Genomic DNA, 18,398 nt, shown 5'->3' on the forward strand with positions numbered 1-18,398 from the left:
CGTTATACCTTACTGCTCCCGTGACGTTATCCTTGGGGTTGATTTTCTCCGGGAGTATGGAGCTATTATCGATCTCCGAAAGCGCACAGTGATATTTTCAACCGAGAAAGCTGCTGATACTGACGTCAATAATCGCCAACGCCGCGCCGCCCTTCGAATTTCCGCCGAAAGCGTTTCGATACCGCCACGCGCCAGTGTTTTTGTGACTGTTACTTGCTACGAACTGCGTAACGGGCATGCGGTCGCGGAAGGCAACCAGTCACTTTTGCTCACCCATGGCATCTGTACAGCGCGCAGCCTCATCCACCTCCGCGACGGCCGGTCTGATCTCCTGGTGACTAACTTCACCAACGAACCCCGGAATCTTTTTCGTGTTACTGCCATCGCGTTTGCTGACTCCTTAGCAGATGTTTCTGAATGTTTTACGTTTGGGGCTGTTAGCACTGTGCAGCCCCCACTTGACCGTCTTGATATTTGTCCGGATCTCTCAGACACACAGAATCGTGAGCTACGTGCCCTCCTACTAGAGTTAAGCTCTTGCTTTGCGTCCTCATCGAAAGTACGGCAAACGCCTCTCGTGAAGCACCGCATCATTACTCCTGACGACGCCCGCCCTATCCGCCAGCAGCCGTACCGTATCTCAACGACGGAACGTGAAGCGATTCAGACACAAGTTCAGGAGATGCTTTGTGATGGTGTCATACAACCATCCAACAGCCCGTGGTCATCCCCTGTCGTGCTGGTGAAGAAAAAAGATGGGACCCTTCGCTTCTGTGTCGATTATCGAAAGCTGAATGCCATCACTAAAAAAGACGTCTACCCGCTGCCCCGTATCGACGATTCGCTCGACAAGCTTCGTCGCGCCCAGTACTTCTCCTCCATTGACTTGAAGAGTGGGTACTGGCAGATTGAGGTTGATGAGCGGGACCGCGAAAAAACAGCTTTTGTCACCCCAGATGGACTGTACGAGTTCAAAGTGCTGCCTTTTGGCCTATGTTCAGCGCCGGCAACTTTTCAGCGCATGATGGACACCGTCCTCGCCGGCCTCAAATGGCAAATCTGCTTAGTCTATCTCGACGACGTTGTCGTATTCTCTGAAACCTTTGAAGAACACCTCGAACGCCTGCGCGCAGTATTAGATGCCCTCCGGTCAGCTGACTTGACGCTCAAGCCCGAGAAGTGCCACTTTGGCTACAAAGAGTTGAAGTTTCTTGGTCACCTTGTGAGTGCCGCAGGCGTTAGGCCAGATGCCGACAAGACTGCTGCTGTCGCCAAATTTCCCGTTCCTGCAAACAAGAGAAGTTTGAAACGCTTCCTGGGTCTCTGCACGTACTACCGCCGCTTCATCGCCGATTTTTCCAAAGTTGCCGCCCCCCTGACTCGCCTCACGCGCGATGATACACAGTTCGTGTGGGGCGCCGAGCAACAAGAAGCTTTTGCGGAGCTGCGCAGCCGACTGCAAACAAGCCCTGTTCTTGCGCACTTTCATGAAGACGCTGACACCGAAGTCCACACCGACGCCACCAATATCGGCCTTGGCGCTGTACTCGTCTCCTTGGCGCTGTACTCGTCGGCCTTGGCGCTGCACCAAGCTGGCGTCGAAAAGGTAATAGCGTATGCCAGCCGCACGCTCTCCCGCGCCGAGACAAACTACTCCACTACGGAAAAGAAATGCCTTGCGGTTGTGTGGGCAACCATGAAATTTAGGCCGTACCTCTACGGCCGCCAGTTTAAAGTTGTCACCGATCATCATTCCTTGTGCTGGCTGGCTAACCTCCGCGACCCATCGGGGCGCCTAGCACGATGTAGTCTTCGCCTCCAAGAATTTGAGTACACCATTGTGTATAAATCTGGCCAGAAGCACGAAGATGCTGACGCGCTGTCGCGCGCACCCGTCTGTTTAGTCAATGAGAGCACGGACGATGAGAGCGGTTTTCTTGGACTGGTGAGTGCTTCAGACATAATGACCCGACAGCGAGCTGACCCGGACCTTCGACCTGTCATTGACCACCTGCAGGGTCGCGCTGCTGATATTCCTCGGCAATTTGCTCGAAACCTGTCTGATTTCTGTGTCCGGAATGGCGTTCTATACAAACAGAACTCCAGCACTGTTGACCGAGCGTTCCTCATCGTAGTGCCAGCCGACCTCCGTGCCGATATCCTTTTTGCCTGCCATTATGAGCCCACCTCCGGCCACTTGGGCTTTACACGCACACTCGCCCGAGTTCGTCAAGCCTATTATTGGCCTAAACTCGCTGACGCCGTTCATCGCTACGTCAGAGGCTGTCGTGAGTGCCAACGTCGAAAGGCGCCACCTCTCAAGCCAGCGGGTTTGCTCCAACCTATTGCGCCTCCCCGAACATCGTTTGACCAAATCGGCATCGACCTTCTGGGCCCATTTCCGCTGACATCGGTCGGTAACAAATGGATTATAGTCGCGACCGACTATCTCACACGGTATGCGGAAACCAAGGCGGTGAAGCGTGGCACGTCATCTGAGATCGCCCAGTTTTTTATGCAGCAGATCGTGTTGCGCCATGGCTCATCGTCCCAAGTAATCACCGATCGAGGCACGGCGTTTACGGCACAACTTATGCACGACGTATTTGAGCTGAGTCACACGAGCCATCGCAAAACCACTGCTTATCACCCACAGACGAATGGCCTCACGGAGAGACTCAATAAAACGATCGCCGACATCATTGCAATGTACATAGACTCCCAGCACAAGACCTGGGACGAGATTCTCCCGTACGTCACATATGCCTACAACACTGCCATCCAAGAGACTACGCGTTTTACGCCATTTCGCCTGCTCTATGGACGCGACGTTCAGACGATGTTAGATGCCATGCTTCCGTGCTGCACGGATAATCCTCTCATCCCAGACGCTGAGCAGTTTGCTCAGCGCGCCGAGGAGGCACGTCAACTTGCCCGCATCAACATTCAGCAACAGCAGGGAAAGGATGCGCGTCGCTACAACCTCCGTCATCGACACGTCACATACCAACCAGGAGAGCAAGTTTGGGTGTGGACACCAGTGCGCCGGCCCAGCTTGTCTGAAAAACTGATGTCGCGATACTTTGGACCTTACAAGGTTCTGCGCCGTGTCACAGAAGTGACATACGAAGTCCTTCCAGCGGGTACTGTGCAGACCTCGCGTCGGCAACCACGCTCCGAGGTGGTGCACGTTGTCCGCATGAAACCGTATTTCACGCAGTAATGTGCGGTGTACTATGCACTCGTTTAGTTGTGTAGGGCACCGCCTCTGTTTTATATTCGTTTTCTGTACTGACTTACATCGTCCATCGCTAGCGCCCAGTCTGTGCTTTCGTTTTTTTAGGAGGGGGAGTAATGCCACCTGGTGTCCCAGATGTTTTTAGGTGGCACCTGGAAGAAAAGGACGCCGAAGTTGTCTCGCGTGCTGTGCGCGGAACTTTGCCTGCTGGTTGAGCTTCGTCCCGTCGTCTTAGTCACATCTAGCCCTGTTGTCCGTGACAATATTCATCATTGCACTTGGCTTTATTGCACATGTGGTCGGTGCAGGCAGCGCGCTATTTCTGTTATTAGCTTTTGAATACCGCACATTCACGGTATTCAAAAACGGCTGAGCCGCTAATGTGGGTTCATCATTCCATGTGTTCTAATTAACGACAACAGTGATACGTGGAAACTTTGGCGTGGCAGTAGTAACGCATAGCCTTAGAATGTACTCTGCCAAACAATTTACTCGCTTGCAGGAGCAGCAGACCCGGCGTCACACCACTCCTGCTTTTGCGCAAAGGCTCTGCGCCAAATCACCGCTACGTGCTTTTGAAGTCTTTCAGCTTTCTGAGGAAAATCTGGGCCCGTTGGAAAGGGATGCTTCTTAAAACGCAATGGCACAAAAAGGCTCTGTGCAGCAAGGAATGAACTACTAGACAGACCTTGCTGATTTAAGGGCACATGTGTTTTAATGTATGGTTTTTTTGTAACGGCGTCGAAAACAAGGCGTTCCGCTTCTCAGCAGTACGCGCGACTGCCCATGTTTGCGCTCTACCCGATTTATTATTTGACGTGTTTGTGCTAAAGGCGAAAGATACCACTCCATTTTCGAACCATTAACACTTGCCTGTTTGCAAGCTCTTCGGTTTCATAGAAAAGGCATGTGCGACACGTCTGGGCGATGGCTGCCGCCCCGTCATTCCTGCTAGGCCTAACCCACGTAACGCGGTCCATCTCCACTTTGTTCACCTTCACCAGGTGCCGGATCTGCGCAAGGAGGAGTTCTTCGTGAGTCTCCTGCGCACGCTCAAGGTTTTCAACCGCATCATGTTCGCCCACCTGCGCCGCTTCAAGAAGGCTGAAGATTTCGGGTGCGTTCATGATTTTTCGGCCTGCACCCTCGTTGCCGCTTTAAAGCTTTGTTTTACCAGAGGTTCGCAGGGAACGAGAGTAGACATTGCCACCCACACGATCAACTTCGGAGTGAGTACGAAGCCGTGGTGTCGCAAACAGCCGACAGAATGGATTAGATGTGTGTAGTCTCATCTCTCCTAAGTTTTCCTGACTCTTTAGGTCAATGGACTCAAAGAAAATTACGGACGTTCGTTGAAGAACATTCGTTGAAGAACCAAATTTAATAGGTACCGAAAATAGCTGACGTTGACCTTTTTGGAGTGGTTAGTGTCCCGATGACAGAGCATATACATTCGATGAAGACTATGATCTAGAAAACTACAAACATGAACTACAGCTACCTCTTCCAGCCTACCATCAAAAGAAAAGACGCCGATGGCACAAAGAGCTTAACTCTGCACTTTTAGGTAGCACTACCCTGCCCTTCGATCCTATCGGCCAATCAAAGAGTCCAGACTGACATCGGCGTCATCATCCGTGTCAATGTATCGTATCGGGTGGCCGTAAAAGATACTTCAGTTCCCGCTATAAACTTCCCCCTGCTGATTTGATTTCTGATGCCGAAGTAAGGTCCACATAGGAGCAGGTATTGCAAAGTGAATGAATTTTGTTAAAATAATAATGCATAGTGTAATGCTCATTTTTGCCTTAAAAGAATTAACCGACTCTGAAACCACAGTACTAAAGGAACACCGCGTACTGTCACCTTCTAGCCATTCGAACGAAAGAGGAATAAGGTTTTTATGCTTTTGTACCTAATAAATGTCCTGAAGTATTAATTTGAAATTGGCGACGTAGCAATGGTGAAGTGTCGCCACAGGTTGTATCACTACTTCACAGCAACACTGAAAAAAATGGAAACAGGTATGGAGACCGGAAAACATGTGGTTATCTATCAATAAGCCATATCCATGCGTCTTTTATATTTAACAGCGAGGGCATTGAACCATATATAAAAAGGGAACGCAATTAAAGGTACTATAGCCTTTAGAATAAATGCAAAGTATGTCGGTGCGTTTTGATAAAAACAGTTCAATGAAACTTCATTGCCATGAGCCATTTTCGGAGCAGAGCAATTTTGTTTTTCAGCGGCAGTGTCAAATATGCCTCAGTATATATATGCCTTATTTACAATTAGGCCAATTTGTTTTACAATATGCAATGCTTCTGGACAAATAAAATTTGGGCGTCAAACGCTAAAAAGCTAACTTGCGCCTTGAATTCCTAATAAAGCAATTCTTAAAAACCAATATCTTAGGAGTAGGAAATGCAATGCACAAGGCAAAAGTTCATTTACGTTCAGAATAATTTACTCAACGAGCATTGAATAGGCCAGTATCTGTTCAAGACCACTTAGCTACAAGCAGGCGAAATTTCCACAGAATGTACTACCTGGGTTCAAGTAACTGACCGTCATTTCATGTTCAAAGTGGTGCCATTCTGCAATGTCAGGTAGCGCCCGCATTTAGCCCAGGATAATCACTTGAAACATATTTCATAGTATCGCATTCGTTTTCTTTGTGCCATCAGAAATATATTGTACGTGGCGACTGCAGCTACACATTGCCGAAAGCACAAACATCCTCATCCTTAGCCTCACTACACTCAGTGCAAGATGATACCTCAGATTAACCCGCATCGAGACAAGCTGTTCACGTAACAAATCCAGTGGCCTGGATGGAACTGCGGATCATTGCCCAAGTTTCCAAGTTTCCAGTGAATCTTGTGAGGCATACTTCAAAACCTTAAGGGGGGGGGGGGGGAGGGGGGGGGGTCAGCTGAGAGGGTAGAGATCGGTAGCTTTTATTTGGGTCGAAATTAGTGGAGCTATAACTTCATTAATAAAATCGATTTTAGGTATGCGTTTTCTTTTTTTTCATAACTAACTGATAATGCTCTCGATTCCAAAACCTATCCGCGCACCTTTTAGGTTCATTACGTATTTGCTCAAAAGAAGACTGATACCTTAGAGCGTAAAATCTACAACTCCAGGGATAAAACCTTGGACGTAGACTGCTTATCCTGTTTTGACATTTCAGTTCGAAAGAGGTCAAATCGGAACTATATTCTGTTCAGGCTGGTTAAGCCAAGTGTGCTGTATCTACATGTCACTGTATAATTAGAGCAGAATGAGATAAAAAAAGATGGCTACACAGAATGAAAGAGCACTAAACAAAGCTAGCGGGGGAGCCTTAGTTCGAAAGACGAGCCAACATTTCGGCAAGTGGACGAAGACAAATTCACTCGCTAGCTCGGCTTCCGTACTGAGGCTCACCCTCTACACTTGTTTCATGCTATTTCTCACTCTACAATCAGTACTTACCGGACATATATTGATAGTTACTAGTTACTAGCATGTAAAATATAGGTACTGAACCATGCGATATATAGTGGAATAGCTACTGGCGAGCACGAGTATTATCTGATATTTTAGTTATTTACCGACATATTATTAGTGTATTTCGCATTCGGATATTGTACATAGTACTCTATATCATTGGACAGCTACAAGCGACCACATTAGAATGTCATCATTGTTTAGTTGTTCCTGACCATGCAAAGCTGTGTTTACGTTAAATAAACTTGGTTGAACCGGGCTGAATGCCTCCAATTATTACCTACCTTTAGAAGCTATCTTCCGACCAGACTTCCGTTCAGGCGGTAAACAGCAACTTCAAAAAGACTTAAATGGATGTTTTGTGACAAGCCTTCAGGTCGCATGCATAGTTTAAGGGCCCCTACAATTATACCAGCAGTATTATTATAATGCGAAAATTCATAGATGTGGTCGTTGTGAGTATTCGAGTCAAATTTCAACCTTTCCACGTAGGCTATATATAAAAATAGTTTTTTAAGTGCCCCTTTCTAGGGCTTGCAACAGAAGAGGGCAACAGCTCGCCGCACACGCCCTTCCCGATGACGTCATCGAGGCTTGCTGAGTGTGCCCACTCACTGCATGCTCCCAAATGATGCGGACAGGACGGAACACCATTCAGTACCTCCGATTGCGACTTGTTTTCTTCTTTTTGTTTTCTAGGCACCTGCGTGCGCCGAGTTCAGTGATAGAATAGGAACATCACTTTTGGTCGCCAGTGTATTTATTCTCTGCTAACGAAGCTAGCGTAAATATGTTTGCGTTGAGAGGACCGATGGGGCACCTACGGCTCGGGCGATTTTTCTGGTTTTAGCACGTACATCTTTGTTGGACCCTGAAGATGACAAATTTGGATTCCTTCAGTTGTAAAAAGTAACTATCATAATTAATGGTTTGCTACTCGGAGAAATATGGCGTTATAACGGCTGCACCTATCCGCATTAAAACTTGCTCGTGTTCTGTTCTTGTCAAGAAAGACCCAGTCTTCCGCACGGGTGCGTTAACAATTGATTACTTTTAATGTTCTTTCTTCAGGTGGATTCCACAATTCCCGGCGACCGTGATGCACTACAGTCTACTGGGAAACTACATGTGTGAGCTCCTTCTCACCTCCAAGCACTGTTGATATTTATTCGGCTGACTAATCCATTCATATGGCCTTTTGGGTTATAGAATAATCATTTCCCATTTTAAGTAGCATCTTTGTCAAAAGTAACCGTTGGCGGAATTTGTTTCTCAGCTGTATATGTGTCCCATGTTGGTCTTAAGGTCTCTCCAAAGACCAAAATGTATCGAAAGGTTAGAAACGGCTTCTTGTATTAGAGAAGACTTAGACTAAAAGGATGCCATGATTGCTCGGCTGCGCACCTAAAGAAAAAGCTATTGCCCAGTTCAGTCTGGTAAACACGGTGTGCAACGAAGGCGCGAACATTTATTTACTCCCTCATTTCTTTTCGTCGCCTGCGCTTTTCAGTGCTCCCAGTCGACTACATCCAGTACCCGTTTTTCATACTAGACATGCCGCCGTAAGTGCAACCATGCATTTCTTTTTTCTATTTCGCGTAGTAAAGATTAAGGTACAAACCTGCCACAGAGCAGCTTCCGGAGATCTGTATTCAACCGCTCAAAAGTGTATTCCTTTCACTTGCATTTATAAGGGGGAAAATGAAAATAATACTTCCAAACGTCATGGTGCCATCTGAGCTAGCAAGCAGGGACATTTATGGGAAAGCGGGTTAAAACGCGACAAAAATTTTAAAATCGCTGATTTTCTTTCGTTTTTCACAGGTACACAAAAGCAAATAATACAGCAATATTTGGCACCTTTCTGGCCTCCCGCACTGTGAATTCGTAAAGCTAAACTGTAGCAGAATACTGCAAAATTTTAAGGTTTTAAAAAAGTCTAAATTTGTGCTTATGCCTCAAGCCCTGGGGCAAAATGCGACAGGGCGTGGGACAAAATGAGACGTACTTAAGAAACTAAAAATGACATCTTATTCGCAAAAAATACGCGCGTAGTTCGCTCCGTGGGCACCAACACAATCTTCGTATGCCCATTGCTTGCATAAACAACACTGGGTCCCGACAGATCCCGGAGTTGCTTCCTTATATACCCCGCCACACACTAAACAGCTCCAATCTTTCGCTTGGCGCGCAGCTTAAATGCGCCACCGTTTTGCTTTGCCCCGCCCCTCTTCACGCCCTTCTTTGCTTCATGCTTTGTTTTTGTGACATAGCTTACACATATATCTTAATCGCCAGCAACAAACCATGGAGCGTACAAAATGTCGCGTTTTACCCCATGCGTAGCCTACTACTAAAATTTTAACGTTTCAACACGCGGAAAAAACTCCAACATTTGCATACATAAATGATAATCAATCGTAATAAATAAAGACTTAGGAGAATCCAGAATATTGGGAAATTCAGTTTGCGCAGCACCAAAAAATGAGGCGTGCACAAATTCCCCCTTTTTCAGCGCTTTACTGTTCCCCAAGGCGCACATTTGAATAATTGTTTTCCTCTAGGAGACACAATCCCGTAAGTCTTTAAACATTATGCAGTCGACATGTGCCGGCGAATGTTGGATAAATACCAAACCATTATGCTTTGTGTATAAACGCTAGATATCGCTGAGCGCTAAAATGAGGCGTTTTGCCATATGTGGTGTTTCACTCCGATTTCCCCTAGTTGATTGGATAAGCAGCAGTGAGTATACTGATAGGCCCATGCACCAAGTAGAGTGCGCCTCCGACCTATGCTGTGGCTCATGAATAGAGAAAATACTGCAGTTAGCATTTTGGGGTTAGACGGTCAAGGCGCACACTGATTCGTACCTCCACTCGCGACAATAGTGGCGGCCCTGTCGCCATGCCAATGTCATCATCCGGCTTTGCTAACTCGGCGTGGTGCTCCGTGAAGCGCGAGCACAATGTAACTTGAAGAAGCCCTGTAAAGTTTAGTGTAAATATTGCGTCCATTTTATCCAATCACATGATGTATTGGGCTAAAATATTTTCCAGGGTGTGTCTTGTGTTCAGCGGTTTAAAGCTTCCGAGCAGTTTCTCCACTGTTCAGGTAATCGCCCGAAGGGTCCTTTCATGGCGTCCAAAGCTCGACGTAACCTGTGTCGACTTTGTGTCGAAGATTCATTTTGCCTTCTTTTTTTACGACCAGAAGTTTCTCGCGCCTTCTGACTAGAGCGATAAAGTATGAAAGGTTCATCTCAGTGCAAGCTGAAGTTTCATTCTTTTATGGACAGACCCATCAATTTCGGCGCCTTGGGGACCATTATGGGCCAGCAGCTGACCTACGGATTCGGAGAACAAGGTGAGGCCACCGCTTCAGTAAGGGCTAGAGACACGCTCAGAGCATAATAGTCTTGTTTTATTTGATGCTGCAGGGCTTTCTTTCGTGCCATGTTCGTTTTTGTTTTGAGCAAGGCGTTGCACCTATCGACTTATATTTTCATCAGTAATTCATGCTAAAAATGGAAGACAATTGTAAGTTAGCAAAATTACTAAGGGACTAAGGTATTAATCATGAGGTTAGAAAACCGAAATTAGAACTACGGCTGTCTCCAATGCATGATTTATTTTAATAAATATGCTGTTATCATAGGCCAGCGTGAGTAAATGGCTACAGACATGTTATACAATTCCTATTCCCTAATCCCCGACCAGCTAAAAATAATAATGCTAGTTAACAGAAAACTTTACACTCAGATACATTTGCACGCAGCTTCGCCTTTGCTACACACTGTTCGAGCAGATTCTTAAAGCATAACTGCTGTCACAGACGCAGCTGCTCCATTATTTGTGAGTATAGCGCCTTTTTCGTTGACAATTCTTCAACAGCTTTAATTTTAGCTGGGCCGAATTTGCCATAGATTTTGTTTTTCGTTGTCCACCCAGCACACTCGTAACTATTGCCGTCGCCAGCTATTCTATTCTTTGTGGGTGCCATTGAACTGAACACCTTAGGTTATACATCAGTCTTCTCCGTCTGTGTGACATTTTTTAGCACGTGACCTTATTTTGGAGTCCGCGTAAACGGGCATGCAGCACCGCATCTTTGGTATGTTTCTCCATTTGGAACCCTGAAAGGCTACTAATGTTTTATACCGAGAAGTCATTGCGACCATTTGCTGAATAATTCACGATTTTTCGAAAAACCTATTTTCGGAGAACATATTACATTTCGGTAATTGCAATTTCAAAAATACGTTGTTTTTCTTCTTTTTTTTCGTACGTCGACCAGTAAAATGGGCGCCTCTCGACATAGTTTTTGCTTTCTGAATACTTGCCAAAATTCCATATTCTGAAGCTTTGAATCAACACTCATTTTATAGTTTCTGCTTTAAAATTTGGCCCTCTTCGTAGCACATTTTTAAGCCACTAGACTGCCAAGTGCTGCCAAGCCTATTTATCGCGACCTTGCAGATTCTCTACTGCTTTCAAGATGCCTTCATGGCACTGCCCATAATGTAAATGAGGCATGAATCAATTAATTTGGTTGGGTTGTCTTATGACCCCATTTGCAAGCCTGAAAACAGTTTGGACAGCTTTCGATAATACAATTGCGTGCTTCAATGAAGAAATCAAGAAAATGTATCACTAATAAGAGCGCGAAAGCATTTATGTGCCACTCCTGAATCTTTGTGTGTGTTGACTGTAACACCCATGAAGCAATGGCAAATACAAAACGAGATTTCAAGTTGCTGTCTCAAGCGAAAGCAGAAAGGAATGCGTAAAGGAATTGATACAAGGGATACGGCTACGCTGAAATAGGAAAAGAATTAACACAGAAGCATATTAGAAGAATAATGAAATCCATAATAAAGAAGGCTAAAGAAAATATAAAACTAGTTTCGAGCTCCAATGCAAAAGGCACTCATGTGTAGGATTCGCTGCCCATTTAACAGCCATAGCATTTATGCAACTGCTGTACCACAAACATCTAAAACCAATTTTCAATATCACCTACCTTCCATGGTATGCTACCTTTGAAGCTTTGACGTGAAATAATTACGTGGTATGTGATAAAAAAAAGAGCTGTCCCAACTTTTTGAACTCACAGAAGTACTCTCTTGTAAGCATGCGTGCACCCCATGACATGATACGCCATACAATCTAAGACCTTACGGGGCCTTCATTGCTCACATCAGCTATGACGTAATTTTGAATGGGCATTGGAGGAATGTGGGAGCTTTACCTTAGCTTTGCATTAACACAACGTGGAGTGTCTCGTACAGGTGCCGTTCAGAGAAACAAAATAAAGCTACTCGCCAAAGTTACTCGCCAGCAACAAAGCGGGAATGACATCGCTGACTGGTCTCGATTTCTATCAACTGCAGCGAACATTTCGGTGACAGAAAGAAAAGTAAACACCACCTAATGTGGAATTTGTTGATCGCAGCTGCATCTAAAGACGGTGTTGCGAATATCCGACCCAACCAGCATACGTTTTTGTTAAAACAGATGATCTAACAATTGAACAGCCGAATTGCACCCATTTTTTGTTACAGGTGCGTCTCCGGATTGCGAAATGCGAAAACTGCGGATACGCCTTTTTTTAAATACTTGTTATCACAACTTGCTACTTTCTGTTTTTCCGGAGCTCACCCATTCGTAGTGAGCGCGGTGATATAATATATAAAATCTAGCAGAAACGTCCGGTTTCTATCCTGAAACTGCATAACTCCTCCGCTGCCAACATTTTGCTCAGATTGTAAGCAATAATCTACAGCTCTCCGCTACGTCAACTGTGAATGCCACATGGTTATCTTTGTTGCGTATGGAACACATATTTGACTCAAGGATTAGGTGGCTTGAGAAAATGAGGCGTGGCTAATGATGTATCCAGCTTGTGGATTGCTTGCTTAGTATTGGCCGGTATACGATTTGCGGAACAAAGTGTACACTTGAAGAGTGTCACACATGCGAGACCGCTAGAGACTGCTGTGACAGTCACCAAATTACTAAGATGAGGGATAGCTTCGATGTTAAAAGAAAGCGGGTGGAGTAGACGAAAGAACAAACCGGACTGCTAGTAGCACTCAATAAGGAATGAATATCGGCCGGGCATGTGCTACGAAGGCAAAATGAGTGATGGTCACTAAAGGTAATTGACTGGATTCCAGCGAAGGAACCCGTAACAGGGGAAAGCAGTACACTAGATGAACGATACGATTAAGAAGCCTGCGGGGATTAGATGGGTGCAAATGACTCACAAGTCATTGCAGGGCTATGAGAAAAACCTGTATATTTTAGTTGATCTATGCAGGCTGCTGATGAGTTACCAGCTATGGCATAATATTCCCAAACCGAAATTGACGTAGTATAGAACTTGGTTCTTTGAGCAGTGTTATTGCAGGCGCGAAACGCACTTTGATTTAGAGATCGCTCCTAGGTTATTCGCATCTCTTCATGAGTCCTTTAAGCTGCTCGTTTCTTCTTAACGTTGAACTACCTTCCTCGTCGTGTGCCTTCGATAGCTCGATTGGGTAATTACGGAAGCATTATGCATGCGTAGAAACCGTCAGCGGCGAATCTTTTTAAAAGCCGTCCAAAGTCGCCATACCTCTAAACATCAAACGGGAATAGTTAACGGGGGGGGGGGGGGGGGGGGGGGGGGGGGTTCGAAGAACTGCACACCACTGCCTTAACGTTTCAAAAAGAGAGTTCGACTATGAAGCCACGTCAGCTGTTAAGGATTCAAACTCAGCGAATAGGGCGCCCACGAGCGAAGTAATTACGGCATGTCTTACGCTTCTAGGGAGCATAATTTTATATGCTTATGCCTGAAGTGGCGTTGCTGTATGAAAAACAAAAAAAAAAGGCATCACAAGTATCAGGCTAGACAAGGCTCAAGGGGGAGAGAAATGTACACCTCACCCCAAAAAAGAAGCCTGCCCCTTTGGAATTGTACGGTTTTTCTCGTCTTCCGTCGACGCAATCCACTTATTGAACCCGTATATGAAGTGTGTTATGGCTGCGTTCTGGTAACCTGCACATGAGTGCATTAGTTAAATGCAGTTGCAATTCAGGTGCACAAATATCGCGGCCTTCACAGAGCACCATGTTACTAATAAATTACTGCGTTCCTATCCGTAGGTGCACTATACGACGAGCGCGGCAAGCTGGTGGAGTGGTGGTCTCGCGAGACTCATCGCAAGTTCATCACGGGTGCCCGTTGCCTCTCCGAGCAGTACGACCAGTTTAACAACCCCATCACAGGCACCAAGGTGGGCGGCACTTGCGCAGCTTGTGTGCGCAGAGAGCGCAGCTTGTCGAGTGTCTAAACGCCCATTCATCTGCACAAATCGTCATATCAAAAATCATGTCCGGGGATCGCATCACCTGGTGGTTTAAAGGGTCAGGGCATAATCCACGCCACTAGCGTCTTCATAGATTTCTTTCGCCACGGCAAATATTTCACATCACATGCTGGCAGTGCAGACGCTTCAGGCGGCTGTAGAGGGGTCTGTTTGCATACGGCTTGTGGGCTGTAAGCTTTCGAACAAAAACTTCCGAACATTGTTTGTCGCAACATCTCTGGCCTCTAGAGTGAGCATTAAAGCTGTCATTTATAGACGTGCAAAAATGCCATCAATGGAGAAATCGTTCCATTTTCTCGACATCACAATGTGGCAACATTGTTGTTTCACGACTGACATTTTTTATGTCACCTGTGTAAATACGCAAAATGTAATAATTTTGACGAAGTTATCATAATGTACAGTACTCACCTATGGGGCTGAAACGTGGAGGCTAACCAAGAGGGCTCTACTTAAGTTGAGGACAACCCAGAAGCCTAAGGAATGAAAAATGGTAGCGGTAACATTAAGAGTTAGGAAGCGTGCAGAGTGGGTCAGAGAAATAACTCAAGTCACCGACATTCTAGCGGAAATTAAGAAGACGTAATGGACATGGGCAGGACATGTAGTTCGAAGAGAGAATGACCGATGGTCGCTTAGGGTAACAAACTAGATTCCAAGGGAAGGAAAGCGTAGCAGGGTGCGGCAGAAAGTTAGGTGGGCGGATGAGGTTAAGACGTTCGTAGGGGTCAAGGGGGATGCAGCTAGCACAGAACAGTGATTGGAGAAATATGGGAGAGGCCTTCACCCTGCAGTGGGTATAGTCAGACTGATGATGATGATGATCATATTGTAATACTTTCACTTAGATCAGACGTTCCAATAGCATTGTTCGAGATAAAGCTAGTTGGGAGAATGGCCTATCTGTGGTTTTTACATACTCTCTATTCTGCCATCCAAAGAGAACCTTGGAGTACGGACTTCAGGTGCAGCAGCCGCAGACTTGCAGGCTGCGCCTAATATCCAGAGCCAGCTGAAATCATTTGCGAACGCTAGCAGCTTACTATAACCGTCATTATTTAATCCAGCCTGGACTACTCGCCGTCCAAGGTAATTTTTGCTCATTAAGCGTCACGCTAACCCAAAACGATATCTCATTTTATGCTGCATTCATGAGAGCTTAACCATAGTTTCGCAGCTGATCCTGCAATTAAATGAATTACATTGTCAGCCCGGAGTAGACGCATTCCTTCATGCCATCTGTCAAGTTCTGTAGATAAGGAGAAAACATGTGAGCATGAATGTGAATCAGTGGTGGTAGAATCAAGCGTGATGCTGGCTGGCAATGCACAACATTATTGTCTAGATAGTGTCTACAGCTATTTTTGCACCGGTGGCCTAAGAACCCAAGCATCTGGCTCTCTAGAATGAGGTGAGCGGGTCTATGTACCGAGAAACGGAATGCACACGTGTTCTTCATTCCATCTAATGTATACTGTCAAATAGTCCTCGAAATCACATGATAGAAAAGTTGCAAAAATAATTTAGGCGACGCTGAGCTGCCTTGGATGAAATCATAGGTGGGGTAATTCTTCCATTTCATGCATTTATGAGAACCAAATTAATGAAATAATAAATGAAGCCAACAAATGGGGGATAGGTGGGCTGTTAGATTTTAAATACTGGCAGCCCCTTTATATTTGCTATTTTATTTTCTAATCTATACCCTGTTTCTCTTAGGTTTCGCATAATCTCTCCTTTCCGCTTTCACGGTAGCTGTTATATAGTCTTATTTAGCCCATGCCAATAACTGCGGTGTAAATTTCGCGTTATTTATTTTTAATATCCATGATGGTAATGGGTAGGCAGCTCTTATCTTTTTTCACAACCGGAAATAGAGCTTTTTATTCTACGCATGAATAAACATTTCTACACTGCTCTATCACGCTTAATGATGTGAAGTTCTACCGGATATGGTACTATCTATAGCAAGCACGCTGATATATTTTCGTACGATTTATGCTGATTACAACTCAAAGTGCGGCGATTTGCTGTCATTTTTGTTGATCCAGATGGTCATAAAGGAAGTATATACTTTTTTTTGTAGCAAACTCTGCTCGAAGCATTGCAATTTGAATGTTTGGTTGTGTTTCAAGCTTTATGTTGTTGTTGAATGGAGTTTATCAGAATGTTTCTGCCTGAGATTCGAAGTTGGGCTCACCGCTGTTTAGAGAAAGGGTTCTTCTCGTTTTGGTTAAAATGGAAGCTAAAACCACAAAATGCATAGTTATATAGAGATTGAGCTAATGCGTCTCAGCGTAGAACCTCGTGTTATGGGCGCACATCTGTCTTTTGAATTGGTACATAGCTTAGAGGGCTTATGCACGATGTGTATCGAGCTGCGTGTGGTGACCGATTGATGGTGTTGTTCATCATGGCTCCAATTAAACACCCATTCTCACCCCCTACACTCGCAGCTCAGCGTCAACAGCACCATGGATATGAGCATCGCCGACAACGCAGGCCTGCGACTCGCCTTCAAGGTAAAGACAGCGTCAAAATTGCGGCTAAAGATATCTCTTTAAGGATAGTTCGATGCTGGAAATGGGCAAATGTAGGCCAATATTATGGGTATGCTATGACCGCCTCGTATAGGATAGCCACAAAGTACGCACTCCGCCTCTAGCTCTCAACATCATCACTCCCCTCATTCTACCTAGATTTCGCCTGTGCTGAGCGCGTCCTTTCATTGCAAATAATATTGGTTACAAAGCTTTCATATCGCTGTGCTGAGATCAAATAAACGCTTGTTTAAACCGACTGTTCGATCATAAAACTTGAAGGTCACTTAAAATAAGCCCTAAAAGGCAAGCGCGAAAGTGCCTTCTTTATAGTACTCAGTTGAATTACAGTACACAGCAGACTGCGCATCTGCAGCTCAGACACGGCACACACTCTACAACAAATTCACTAAGTCCCCCTCCAATGTGGATTTCCCAGGTCAACGTGTAAGGCATCGGAGTCGCACGCAAAGGGTCTGGGTTCGATTCCAACAACAGAGATTGTGCCATTTATTCATAGCATAATCTTTTTTGTTCTAAAATTATTTCCGACGAAACCTATCATCGAAAACTACAGATTTTCGGTGCAAAAGTTCAATACTCTCAGGTTAAACTTCTTACCAGACATGGGCTGAAATCTTCTTTCACGATGAAAACAAACATTAGAAGGACACTTAGGATCAGCTTTTCAGGGTGCGTTTTAGGGTACGACGTGACCGTGTTATTAGCTCCCGTCTCTCCTTTAGAATCAATAGTCTATTATTTGTCTCTATTATCCCACACATATCCATTAGCATATGGCGATAAAATAAGCCATAATGTGAACGAGCAGCTGCCTTGGCAGAGTCTGCCAACTAGTCCATGTTATGCGACCTCGTGATGTCCCATCCCCTGGCGAGCAGTAAGTTGAAGCCCATGTCGCCTGTCATCTTCCCCCTGCCAAAGCCCAGATCGCTAACGTCTACGCTGGGGTTTCTGGTTTAACCCTATGGAGTTAATGTTCTGGACCATGCATTATTACCGAGTCATTAACTATCGCGAATCTAAAATGGAAACTAAGAATTAGCCGGGATTCAACTCCACAATTAACCACTTAATATCTGCGAGAGCACTCCTTGAGATAGTTTAGTATGGTTTTGATTGCTGGCTTGCTATTGAGATAGTTGCACAGAGTTTTTCAAACGGAGAGGAGACTCGCAATAGCTACCCAGCTTCTTGTTCGACACCTGCAGTTGCAATTAATGGCATACGACTAAGCCTACTAACTTCGTCGCTTCCATTCTATATCAAAAACTAATCTCCAACTTCAAAAGCAAAATGGATGCTAATTACAGAACGAAGTGTTAAGGCCGTCCCACATGGAGCGATTTTCCTGTGACAAACCTTGCGAACTGCCATCCGGCGGCCGTTCGCCGCCGATCAAGCCGGGCCAGATATTTTCGCCGGCGGCCGGGCGAACGGTCGCTCCTGGGCGCAACCACCGTGAGATGGCCGAATGTCAATACTGAATCCTTGTTGAGGATTGCTGAGCCGTACCGAGTGACTGATATAGAAGCGACAGCTGCGATGCAAGCAAGTTTCTGCTCACAGACAGCTGCCGCCGTTGCGGCACGGCTTCTGCACGCCATCTCCGCTAAAAAGTGGAGCTGAAATGAATCATATTTTGCTTTGTTTGTTGGATAATTGGATTGAGAGTTAGGCAGCTCTATGAGTAGACCATTTATTATAGCACGAAGGAATTTCATGC

At 45.5% G+C, this 18,398-nt stretch overlaps 1 protein-coding gene across 1 annotated transcript in view; it reads left to right on the plus strand.

Moving 5' to 3' along the window:
* LOC146194458 (neprilysin-1-like) overlaps window positions 1-18,398 on the plus strand; it is an 81,647-nt gene that overhangs the window by 58,511 nt on the left and 4,738 nt on the right. The window contains exons 16-21 of the mRNA XM_084596563.1: window positions 4,243-4,355; window positions 7,808-7,866; window positions 8,247-8,298; window positions 10,035-10,102; window positions 13,888-14,018; window positions 16,568-16,633. Coding sequence (XP_084452689.1) covers window positions 4,243-4,355; window positions 7,808-7,866; window positions 8,247-8,298; window positions 10,035-10,102; window positions 13,888-14,018; window positions 16,568-16,633 — 489 coding nt within the window. The remainder of the gene's footprint in view (window positions 1-4,242; window positions 4,356-7,807; window positions 7,867-8,246; window positions 8,299-10,034; window positions 10,103-13,887; window positions 14,019-16,567; window positions 16,634-18,398) is intronic.

Source organism: Amblyomma maculatum, chromosome 3 (genome assembly GCF_055883805.1).
Source record: "Amblyomma maculatum isolate TAMU_Amacu chromosome 3, ASM5588380v1, whole genome shotgun sequence".
Taxonomy (NCBI): Eukaryota; Metazoa; Arthropoda; class Arachnida; order Ixodida; family Ixodidae; genus Amblyomma; species Amblyomma maculatum.